The 12040-nt window shown below is 41.6% G+C and overlaps 1 protein-coding gene across 2 annotated transcripts; it reads right to left on the bottom strand.

Annotated features, from left to right (window-relative positions):
* Positions 1 to 879: 879 nt before the first annotated feature.
* LOC310687289 (apolipoprotein L3-like) lies at positions 880 to 11522 on the bottom strand. 2 transcript variants are annotated; one of them, XM_083462239.1, is made up of 3 exons: positions 10932 to 11522; positions 4987 to 5082; positions 880 to 3256 (listed from the first exon to the last, which is right to left on the bottom strand). In XM_083462239.1, exons 2-3 carry the CDS (start codon positions 5001 to 5003, stop codon positions 2362 to 2364), a joined length of 912 nt encoding a protein of 303 aa, XP_083318365.1. In that variant the 5' UTR covers positions 5004 to 5082; positions 10932 to 11522; the 3' UTR covers positions 880 to 2361. The 2 variants fall into 2 exon arrangements, with proteins under 2 accessions (XP_083318365.1, XP_083318366.1); XM_083462240.1 differs by lacking the exon at positions 10932 to 11522 and adding an exon at positions 9946 to 9984.
* Between the last annotated feature and the right edge of the window lie 518 nt (positions 11523 to 12040).

Raw genomic sequence — 12040 nt, 5'->3', positions numbered from 1 at the left:
ACCATAAATTACCATATAGCATACATTCAATACAAAAAACAGCAACAATTTGTTGTTGACAAAGGACAGCTGGACATATAAAGGGCCCCATTACCTTCAGTAGCTAAACCTAAATCTGGCCCTGCTTTGTCTTCTCCAAGACGTGAAGCCTGGTTTTATGCAATTTATGCTGATAATAGTTTATGCCATCTGTGACTGATACTATGAACATCTGCAATTTGTGTTCTTCTGTTTACAGGGATTATATATTATTATTATTATTATTATTGTTATTACTGCTACTGCTACAGAAGGGCTCCTCCTCCTAAAACTAGGCACTAAACTTAAGTTGCTGCCCCTGAACACTAGTAGTGGACTTGAAACAAATCTCCTCCTTCAAGGGATGCTACAGCCACGTGTTTCAAATGAATATGGCCAGCTGAACAGACTACTTGGTGGGGAACTCCTGCAAGCACTGAGCTATGGATGCAAAATGCTGGAGTACAGAGTCAATTCTTGTTTGCACCAATGGACTGAGATCAGATGGTGAGAGCTACCTGTGAGTTTCATGCTTTCCGCCTACAAAGAAGTGCTTTCTTGTGGGAATCATGCAATGCTGTGGTGCTAAAGACTCACAACTCCCTCGGGTAGTATGGGCAATTGTTAGGGGTGATGGGAATTGTAGTATGGGCAATTATTAGGGGTGATGGGAATTGTAGTCCACAAACATTTGGATTGTCTCCAGTGTTTCCTGTGTATAGTTCTGCTAGCCTAACCCTACTTACTCTGTTCTTCAGGACGGTTTCTGCTTCACAACTCTTTGTAAACTGCTTAGAAGCCTATTTTGGCATTAAGCAGCCTAAAAATATAAATAAATTTAAAAAATCTCAATAATACCAATGAACTTATCAAAACATGATTTTATTTTTTTCCAGTTTTGAACAAGTTTACAATGAACATGTTAAAGGACATGCTGGGAGTATCATTGTATTTTCTTACTGTTCCCAGTCATGTAATTATTTGTTTCCAGTGTTTGATTAGCAAGTCTTCAGCTAAAGCCTTCAGCATGACAGACTCCAAACAGTAGATCATTAATAAAATCACAGTAAAATACATTGCAGCGGACAGCTTAAAATAAATTATTGGCCCAGAACCCTCGTCTACAACACCTTAAAGACCTGATGAAAGGTTTTTCACCAGGAGTCCCATCTCCCCGCCCCCCAGGCAAAAGGCTGGGATTTTATTTTATTTATTTCTTTTTTAATTTTTTTATTGAATATTTTCACATAACAAATTATTCTAACAAATCATCTTCATTATATTTCCCCCCATTTTCCCCTCCCCCTCCCTACGACTTCCCTCAGCTCCTCTCTCTGATTTTTTAATGATTTTTTTAATGAACTGGACTCCTTGGCAGGTTTTGAATAAACATACACAAACATTGTTGCTAATATAATAGATCGATAACTTGAGAATTTTTACATTTTTATAACATGCAGAGAATAATTATTTTATTTTCAATATGTTTTATTTAAATTTGAAAGAAAATACAAAGATTAATATCAGGTATCTTTTTACCAAACTTAAAAAACTAATCTAAATAAAAACACATATCAGAAAGGAAAAAGGAAAAACAAGATGAAGAGAAAAAGAGCATCAAATTCTTCATCTGTATGTAGAAATGTATTCAAGATATCTACTCCAAGATAACAGCCAGCAAATCTACTTTCTATAAACCAGTATTATCTTAAATCCTCAAACCCAGATATCATAAGTTCATTTTCTGTTTCATGCTAAAATCGTGTAAGAAGTTTCCAGTCTTTAGTAAATGTTGACAATGATTTTTCTTTGATTAAACACATAAACTTTGCCATTTCAGCTAAGTCCAATAATTTTAACAACCATTCCTCCACTGTAGTTAATGATTATTCTTTCCATCTGTGTGCACTTAAAAGTCTCACTCTGTAATCATATACTGAAATAAAGTTTTATCATCTTTTTCTAACTGTATATCCTTAAGTCCCAGCAGGAGGAGCTCTGGTTTCAGTTGAACATTAACCTTCAAATTTCTCTGTATTCGTGTATGCATTTGTATCCATAATTTTTTGGTTTTTATACACTTCCACCAGGCACGATAAAATGTCTGGGGAATTAATTTTAGAGGTGGGGCACGGCGTTAGAATTGACCTTGTTTTAAGCACTGTTCTCTAGCTATAGTCTGAACTGCTTCTCCAAGCTCCCCAATGATCCCAGAAACGGAAAGGTTGGAGGATGGATGGCGGCTAACAGATTGAGGTTAAATCCTGACATGACAGAAATACTGTTTGGAGGGGATGGGGCAGGCGTATGTGGGGGACTCCCAATGTGGTTGGGGTCCCCGGTTCAGTCCCATTCTTCTTTCAGTTCCATGTAGAACTTTGTCAGGTTCTGCACCATCTCCTCCAACGTCTTAGCCTTGGCTCTGAGCTCATCTGCCTTTTCTGTCTTGGCCCCGTTTGACAAGTCTATGGCACCCTTAGTAATGAAGTAAGCATCCACTGCAAGAAAAAACCCAGACGCCACGGCCCCTGCCACTCTAGCAGTCTTGCTCGCTGCGAGGGCGGTTCCTTTAAATGCCTCATCGACCTGATCAATCCCCTTGATTGCATTCCTGGCTACGGTCTCTACTGTACTTGCTTCCTTGGCCAAACCCTTCAAGACAGGATTAGCTTGAGCCACCGCCAATGCCTCTACATTTGCTGCAATGTCTGTCGCTTTGTCAACCACTGTTGGAATGAGCCCAGCAACAGCACAACTCGAAGTGATTGCCGTTTTGGCTACTTCCAGATTAGCGTTATCTGGGGGCAGTTGAGACTTGAAACCAATTTTCTCGAGGCTCAGCGCCATTCTTAGGCTCTTCTCACATTCGTTTATCAGTTCTTGCGATTTTTTCTTCTCTATTGAATGAATAATGCTCTCGGACACACCAGCAGAAACGCTAGTTACTCCTGACGCTATCCCTAAGCCCATGCCTGTGGCTGTCAGGATTAAACTTGCGCCTGCTGTTACAGGGGTCAAGGCCAGTCCCGCGATGGTCAGGATACCAGAAACTGCACCTGCAGAGCTGGCGGTAACGCTGGCAATGGTGCAATCCTTATGGGTCTTGTCAATGTCGTTTGCCCTTTCCCGAAGGGATTGGATGCACACCTCAATCTCTTTTTTCTTGTCAGGGAATTCTTTGAGAAAATGAGCAATAGCTTCATCAAGAGCTTTCTCTGAAGGCATGTTTCCTGCATTTCTGCAAATATAAATACATATTAAAAATGGGGCTAAAAGATAGGTCCCCTTCCCCCCCAAAATTTCCTGCATCCCCTACAAATCTGTGCTTCCTCAGAAAGCAGACAAAAAACAAATGTGTATGATGCATATACAGTGGTATCTCGGGTTACATACGCTTCAGGTTACGGACTCCGCTAACCCAGAAATATTACCTCGGGTTAAGAACTTTGCTTTAGGATGAGAACAGAATTCGTGCTGCGGCAGCAGGAGGCCCCATTAGCTAAAGTGGTGCTTCAGGTTAAGAACACTTTCAGGTTAAGAACAGACCTCCAGAACAAATTAAGTTCTTAACCCGAGGTACCACTGTAATTACAGAAACACGTAGAATTCAGTGTTTTAATTGAACATCTCTTATGGAAAATCGTCTATGGCTGCAATTCTAAAAAGTGGCGAGGGCTGCTAACACCCCCTGGAAGATGGGGAAAGGGGCTGCCCTCTTTTTCCTCTGCACAATATTCCTGGTCTGCAGGACTCTAAACAGGATCAGATAATAATCTTTCTCCATTTATTCATCTTGGAAGTGTGAAGCCTCCCACTACTACTTTTTTTTCTAGTTTATCTCTCTCTCTCTCTCTCACACACACACACACACTTTTCAAGTTTATGCATTTCACTAATTTTACATTCATTTTGACATTTCAAAACTTGACTTCCATCTCCCTCTTTCTGCAGTTCCTTAAATTTATTCTTCTGCATATCCACATTAACTTAATTTGCTCATTTATTCATCTTCTTTAAATACAGACTCATAACACTGCAGGCTGTTACAATAATCCTGTCAATGTTTTTATCTGTTTATAATTTATCTGTAAATATTCAATTTACATTCAATTACAAATTACATTTACATTCTTTTATTTTAAAAAAAATTGTTATCTTGATTTCTTATTCTTCTGGTAAGTTTTGCCATTTTTGCAGATATTCCATATTTTTTTGTATCCATTCTTCCTTTATTGGGACTTCTGCTTCTTTCCATTTTGGGGCAAGTAACATTCTTGCCACTGTAATACCATACATGAATAAGTTTCTATACATTTTAGGTAGTTCTGCCCCTATAATTCCCAAAAGAAAAGCTTCTGGATTTTTTTTTACAAAAGTTACTTCAAGCATCCTTTTCATTTCATTATATATCATTTCCCAGTAAGCTTTGACCTTACTACAAGACCACCACATACGATAAAAAGAACCTTCTTTCTCATTACATTTCCAACACTTACTTGATTTAGATTTATACATTTTTGCCAACTTACTCAGTGTTAGATACCATCGATATATCATTTTCATATAATTTTCTCTTAGACCATAGAATGCTATAAATTTTATATCCATATTCCACCATCGTTCCCATGCTTCCATATCTACAGTCGTACCTTGGAAGTTGTATGGAATCCGTTCGGCTTCCAAAACATTCAGAAACCAAAGCGCAGCTTCTGATTGGCTGCAGGAAGCTCCATCGGATGTTCAGCTTCCAAAAATAGTTTGCAAACCATAACAATCACTTCCGGGTTTGCGGCATTTGGAAGCCAAAGCGTTCGAGAACTAGGCTGTTCGAAAAGCAAGGTATGACTGTATATTATGACCAATATCTATTGCCCAATGTATCACTGAGGATTCTGGGAGATGCTTTGGGCTCCTTTTATATGCAATGAACAAAGGTAACAATTAGAATACCGGCAGCTTGAGAACTACCTTTCGAATTCTGACATTCTCCAGCAGCAATTTGGGCAGGTGCCACACAGATACTAAATGGTAAATCCGCTCTTTTCAGCTTGAGTGTACTTTAGTCTGGAAAAGAAAACAACTAGATAGTAAGGATGAAGGTGAACCAAGATAAGAAATCTCCCAATGAAACTAACTTCAGTAATATCATTGTAATTCTTACAAACATCTGAACTTCGTACTTTAGCCATGTCTGTAAGCTCTTAGGACTGAGCTAGAAAATACTTTTGACCAAAATTTGCATTTATTATAAATATTTTTGCACTACACTTCAGTAAGAGTTGCCGTGGTACGTTTTCGGGGGGAGGGGAATGCAAATACAATTAAAATGCAAATTTATTTATTTTTATTTAAACAGTTTATATACTACTTACCTACAATGGTCTCTAGGTGGTATGCAAACACACAACACATAAAACTGTTAAAACCATAAGTTCAGACTTAAAAAAATAAAATCTAGCAGGCATTTTAATTTAAGTCATTGGAAGTTCAGTAGGGAGGGAGCTTGTCTGACCTCAACGGGAAGGAAGTTCCACAAAATTGGGCCCACAATAGGAAACATGCAGTTCCTTGTGCATCCAAGCCGTTGGGGATCACAAACTGTGGCTTCCTCCAAGATTTAAATAATCATAAAAACAAGGGGGGAAAGCAGAATATTTTTAAAAATATAAAAGGAAAGGAGAGGGACTAGCAGATTTAAAACTATGTCTGAAAAAATAGGAAAGCAAATGTTTTACCTGGTACCAAAATGACAATGGAATCTGTGCTAGGTGGAGAATGTGAACATCCCATAATTGAGGTGCCCATCCTCTGTTCCCCACCCACTACACCACATGGGACACAGACAGTCCTTCAAGTATCTTGGCCCCACAATGAGATATGTTTTAAAGGTCAAAACTTTTAAAATTGGGTAATTGAGCCTACAGACTGACTGGAAACATAATCATGTAACCCAGACTCCCCCAGCTTGGGGGGCTCTATACCTGTTTTGAACTATATCTCCCTTCAGTCTCAGTAGGTCCAAAATTATCCCCGGGTTGGAGAAGGTTGTGTAACCCATTTAACTAGCTAGTATTTCAGCCCAGTGATATTTCCCATGCAAAGGAGAGAATGACCGGGCTATCCTTTGTCCCTAATGCTCTTTGCTTTATCTGTCAAGCCATTTGCAAAAGCTGTTAAGAGGGAATCCTAGCATAAAGGATGCTGGAATCTCTTTCACTTTTGCAGTACAGTGGTAACTCATGTTATGTACTGTCCCCCTTACAAATCCTTTGGGTTACATGCTCCGCTAAACCGGAAGTAGACGCCCCTTGTTGCGAACTTTGCCCCAGGATGCAAGCGGAAATCATGCTCCGGCGGCGCAGCAGCAGCAGCGGGAGGGGCCATTAGCAAAAGCGCGCCTCATGTTACAAGCAGTTTCCAGTTATGAACGGACCTCCGGAACGGATTAAGTTCACAACCGGAGGTACCACTGTATGACATAACATCTGGGTTCAAAGGTAACTTGCACAAATCAAGAATTAAGCCAACCAATTTTTCTTTTAGGATTCAGGAAACTATTAAGTATGCCAGTGCAAATGTTTAAACACAGTATGAAAGTACCTAGGAGGAATCCTCATCATTTCAAACAGGGCCAATCTCTTAGAAAACAATTGCATTAAGCTAATTAGATCTATTAAGGCAGAGTTTAAAGAGTGGGGGGAAATTAAAGCTATTGTGGCTCATGCAAATCCACACACTTAAAACGGTTGTGTTGCCAAAGCTCCTGTTTTACTTTCAATCTAAACCAGCGATAATCCCCAGGAAATTAATTAAGAATTGGCAGAAGATACTGAGTAAATTCATGGGGAGTAGCGTCAAAGGCCAACATCTTAGGACAGGGATCTAAATGTCTCGAAACAAGTGTCATAATAATTGTGCAGCTCAGTTACAATTTGTTCATTTCTTACTTGATCCATCATGTCAAACCGAATGTCAGGCTTTAGGGGGGGAATGGACCTAGAAAGCTATACCCCAGAAAACCTCCAAACTAGTGCCTGCACAAGTTTTGGACAACAAGTCCCATTAGCACCAGTTGCCATTGTTTGGGTAATTCAAAACATCTATAGCAGGTGTGCAGAACCTCTGCTCTGCAGGCCAGATTTGGCCCAGCATGAGTCCTAGTTTGACCTGTGAAGCCATTTCCCCCAAACCATGCCCACCTGCTGCACACCTGACATCATATGTGATGTCATGTATGGGGCAGGTATGAGGATTTGTATGCCGCCATACATCATAAGATTGCAGGACAGTGCACAGAATAAAATACAGGATAAAAACAAGTAAAACAAAACAATACCCCCCCTTCCCACAGACACATTTAAAAGGCTGTAGAATATTAATCAGCCAAAGGCCTGGTTGAAGAGGAACGCTTTTGCCTGGCGCCTAAAAATATATAATGAAGGTGCCAGGTGAAGCTCTCTAGGGGAGAGCATTCCACAAACAGAGAGCCACTACAGCAGGCATAGGCAAACTAGACCCTCCAGATGTTTTGGGATTACAATCCCCATCATCCCTGACCACTGGAATGGGTAGCTAGGGATGATGGGAGTTGTAGTCCCAAAACATCTGGAGGGCTGAGTCTGCCTATGCCTGCACTACAGAGAAGGCCCGTTCTTGTGTTGCCATCTTGCAGACGTCACATGGAAAAGGCACACAAAGAGGGGCCTCAAATAATGAAGGCAGAGGCCAGGACGGTTTATATCAGGGCCGACTTTTCTTATATTCCATTTCTCATACTCAGGGGAGGGTGTCCATGCTAATGTCGTGAAAACAGCAACACTCATGCCCAGGAGGAACTTATCAGCAAAATGGTGGTGAAGTTTTTAGAAATATGCACACAACACAAAAAGGGCAAAAAAAAAATAAGCAAGAAATTCCATTAACAGCCCTATGACTAATGATCATGTCCAGTCAGCACAGAAAAATTACTGTCATTTAAAGGGGGAAAAATGTAAAATCAGCAGGGAGGGGGAATGGAATGGAGTAGGGCATGGCTGGCCTAATTGTACAGGAGCTCATACTTCATACTGTAGCATTTTGATGCAGGCCCCACCTGTTAGTTTCCAGCAGAGTAGATGTGTTAGTTTGTTGTGGCGATGACATCTTAGCACCATAAAGACTAGAACAGTTTATTATAGACCACAAAACTTAATGTCATAATATGTTTTTCAAAGTGCCACAAGACCTTCTGTTATCTTTGCCCTATTTGCGTCTTTACTGCTCGGTTTCAGCCGTGTGGCATTTTGTAGCCACTCTGCCACATGCTCCCAGGCCCAGCGCTGGTTTTGAGTTGGCAAGGGGACTTTCATCACTCATTTACACTGACATCATTTTTATTTTATTTTTTTATTGAAAAATAACTAAAACAACACGTCTGCCCCCTTTTTTTGTAATGTACACAGTATCTTTTTTGTTGTTCTGTTTTGTTTCCTACATGGGTACTATTTACTGTTTCTTCTTTTACGGTGTCTTATCTTACTCTGCACACTTGTAATTTTGTACTATTTACACTGGCATTGTTGTGATGGTGGCAGAATTGGGATGTGGAAGAGGACCAAGAGCTTTTGTATGATGGCATGTTCCCCTCTGCTCCCTTTCAACAGCTCTCTTTACAGGTTACATATAAACATTTATTAATTATTATTATTATTACTACTACTACTACTACACAGGGAGGTTTACAACACACACACACACACACACACACACACACACACAAAATGAATCACTTAATAAGAATAAGAATAATAAAAAACACTTTTAAAATTTCATAGGTTGTTTAACAGCTTCCTCTAGAGAAGGTACTCTTAAGGAAGTGAAAGCATTCACTAGAGCCCCCTGCTGGTTGGAAGCATCTGCCCTTAAGGCTCTTATTGTTGACTGTGAAGGAATCTGTATGGAAGAAAAGAGGAGTTGGAACTGAATTATCCCTAGTGGGGAAAACAGCGAAAGCCCTGAAGGAGGATGGAATAATCTGGGCTGGGGCTGGGTGTGGTACAAGCAGGAAAATGCTGCAGGATATATCGTTTTTAATGGAGCATGAGGGACCAGGGCCAGGCTGCATGTTTCATGGGAGAAACATCACAAGTGGGAGGCCTTGGCATGAGTAACAGGGTGGGCTTCCGTGGCGGCTATGCAGGCACAACTACTTTCCCAGCCTCAGGGAGCTGGAATCAGAAGAAACAGAAGCTTCAGCATCTGACAGAGGAAAATGGAGGTAAAATAGGCACTGAGGAAGTTAAACGAGGGAGCCACACTTTGTTTCCACCAAAGAAATGTGGAACTCCTTGTTTTCCCCCATGTATGCCGTTTCTGAGTATACTCAGCCATATACACGTCCTCAGTGCCATATATTTCTCCTCTTCTGTTGTTAACTCAGCATCTCACGCAAAATACTATCATATTTGGAATTACGAAATTCAAAGAGCATTGTTTTGGCCTTAAAAATTAATGTTAGGGAGAAAAGCTCCAGCTTTGGTTGATAACTCAGTACACATAAACAGAATGCACTCCCCCAACCTGTTCAAATAATGTGGAAATAGTTACTGCATTTATTAAGCAGGTGCAGTTTGATATTACATGTGTAGCAATGAACTTGATTGCCAACCTAAATTCTCCCACCAGCCTGTTCCACTTGCCTATAGATGTGGCACCTGATGCCCTCCAGATGTTGCTGGACTACAACTCCCATCGTCCATGACTGTTGGCCATGCTGGATAGGAGTGGTGAGAGTTGTAGGCCAATGACACCTGGAGGGCAACAGATCTTCTCTCACATCCACCAAGAACCCACAGGCTGCAGCCTAGGTGTTCTTAATAAAACAACCACAGTAGCTCACAAGTGCCACACTTGCCGATAAGGAAGCTGGAAGTGGATCAACTCACCAACCTTTTTCTCAGTTTTGCTGCAGGAAAATGAAAGCTATCTTCAATTCTCTCTAGTAATGAAATATACTCAGAGTCGCAAAGTGATTTCATGCTCTTTATTCAGCTCATAGTGGTGAGGAGGAATGAATGAAAGTCCCCTCAAAGTATCTGCTTTATATACATTATTTACACAATGGACTGCACATGATTGGCTAATTCTGGAATTCTACTGTAAGCCAATCAGGTTGTGGATTCACTTATCTCTGGAGCATGATTGAGTGGTTCCTGCCAACCAATCATACTGCTGCATTGTTCTAGGACCAATCAGACTGCTGCATTCTGAATCCTATTGTTCTAGGACCAATCAGACTGCTGCAATTTGGATCCTATTGTTCTAGGACCAATCAGACTGCTGCAGTTTGGATCCTATTCAACTCAGTACATAACAAGTAACCTTCTCTCTCTCTCTCTCTCTCTCTCTCTCTCTCTCTCTCTCTCTCTCTTTCTCTTTCTATCTCTCTCTCTCTCTCATACATACACCATCCCTCCCATCCTTGGTAGCTGTTGATAGGAACAAAGGAAAGACGAAAGCAAACACACCCAAAGGGCTGCTCTTTTTGACTGTAACCCAATCATCCTCATCTGCTAAATTCGGGGTGCAAGGTGTGGATTCCCATGAACCCAAATTGCACCACCAGCACACAAGAGTAAGGCTCCAGCAGGTTTGGGGGAGTCGCAAAGTTTGCAGGAGGACCAAAAGCAACAGACTAAGCATGCGAAACCAGCACGGAATCTCGATTTGATTGTTGGAGGGGAAACAACAAAGCTGTATGTAAGTGTGTGGAAATGGGGTTTTCAAGGCGGAAGCATAGCTGGCTGGAGCAATGAAAAAGAGCAAACCATGGGCTCTGTCCGGCAGCGTTTTGTGGCAGGTTCCCCTCATCTCCCAACTCTCGGATTGCCATGCAATTCTCCTCCAAAACCTATTAAATATGCTATTAGACTCACCTTTCTGACTTCCGACTGCCTGTTTTCTACGACACGGTGGCTCAAAGAAGTCTGAAGCAGAGATGAAGGGAAACCGAAACTGAAACGCGGGCGGACTTCGGGCTTGTCGGTACACGTGAACACGCGAGAAGAACCCAATGGCAGGAGATGTTTGCCGTTTGGACGCAGGGAGGAGGGGGGGATTAAGTGCAGCAACAGAAGCTCGGTCGACGGTGCGCTTGTATGTGTTTTGAAAGACGAGAGGGTCTCCGCCAGAGCGCGGGGCGAGCAAGAAACTAAGTTGAGAAGGGGAGAGGCTGGTGGACGAGTTTATGAAGGAAGAGCCCGGGGATGAGGGGGGATGCGAAGAAGAGAGGCTGCCTCCTCGTGCGCAGTCGGAGGCGCGGGGAAAACCCGTGCTGGGGCACAAATGGGCATCCAGGAAGACCCACCGATTCCACAGGCGCGGCCCTCCTGCGGGGAAGTCGCTGCGGCTCCTTGTGGCGAACTTGCGGAGATTGAAATCCCAATTTATTCCAACAGGAAAACCCGCCATTCCCCGCCCCGCGCGCATTTCCTGACAGCACTTCCAACAATTGTCCAGTGGCACCTTAGAAACCAACTAAGTTTGTTCTTGGTGTAAGCTTTCCTGTGCATGCACGAAAGCTTATACCAAGAACAAACTTAGTTGGTCTCTAAGGTGCTACTGGACAATTTTTTTTAATCTTTTGACTGCGTCAGACCAACACTGCTACCTACCTGATTCAAGAAGGCAGTTTAATGTTGCAAAATAAAAAAAATCCTACCAGTAGCACCTTAAAGACCAACTAAGTTAGTTCTTGGTATGAGCTTTCGTGTGCATGCACACTTCTTCAGATACACACGCAATGTTGCAAACTTACTGTTCAGTCTTTTTCAGACGGATAGTGGCAAAATGATTGTAATTGCTTGCTTGCTGTATTTTCCATGGAAAAATGCTCAGATCAGCTATCCCTGACTTTCCCCCCAACAACAACAACAATAATAATGTATTGTTTATACCCCGCCCATCTGGCTGGGTTTCCCAAGCCACCCTGGGCAGCTTCCAACAAAATATTTAAAATACAATAAAACATCAAACATTAAAAACT

This window comes from Podarcis liolepis (assembly GCF_965112155.1).
Source record: "Podarcis liolepis genome assembly, chromosome: 10".
NCBI lineage: Eukaryota > Metazoa > Chordata > Lepidosauria > Squamata > Lacertidae > Podarcis > Podarcis liolepis.
Note: the sequence above shows the minus strand (reverse complement) of the source record. Positions and strands in the feature narration are given on the sequence as shown.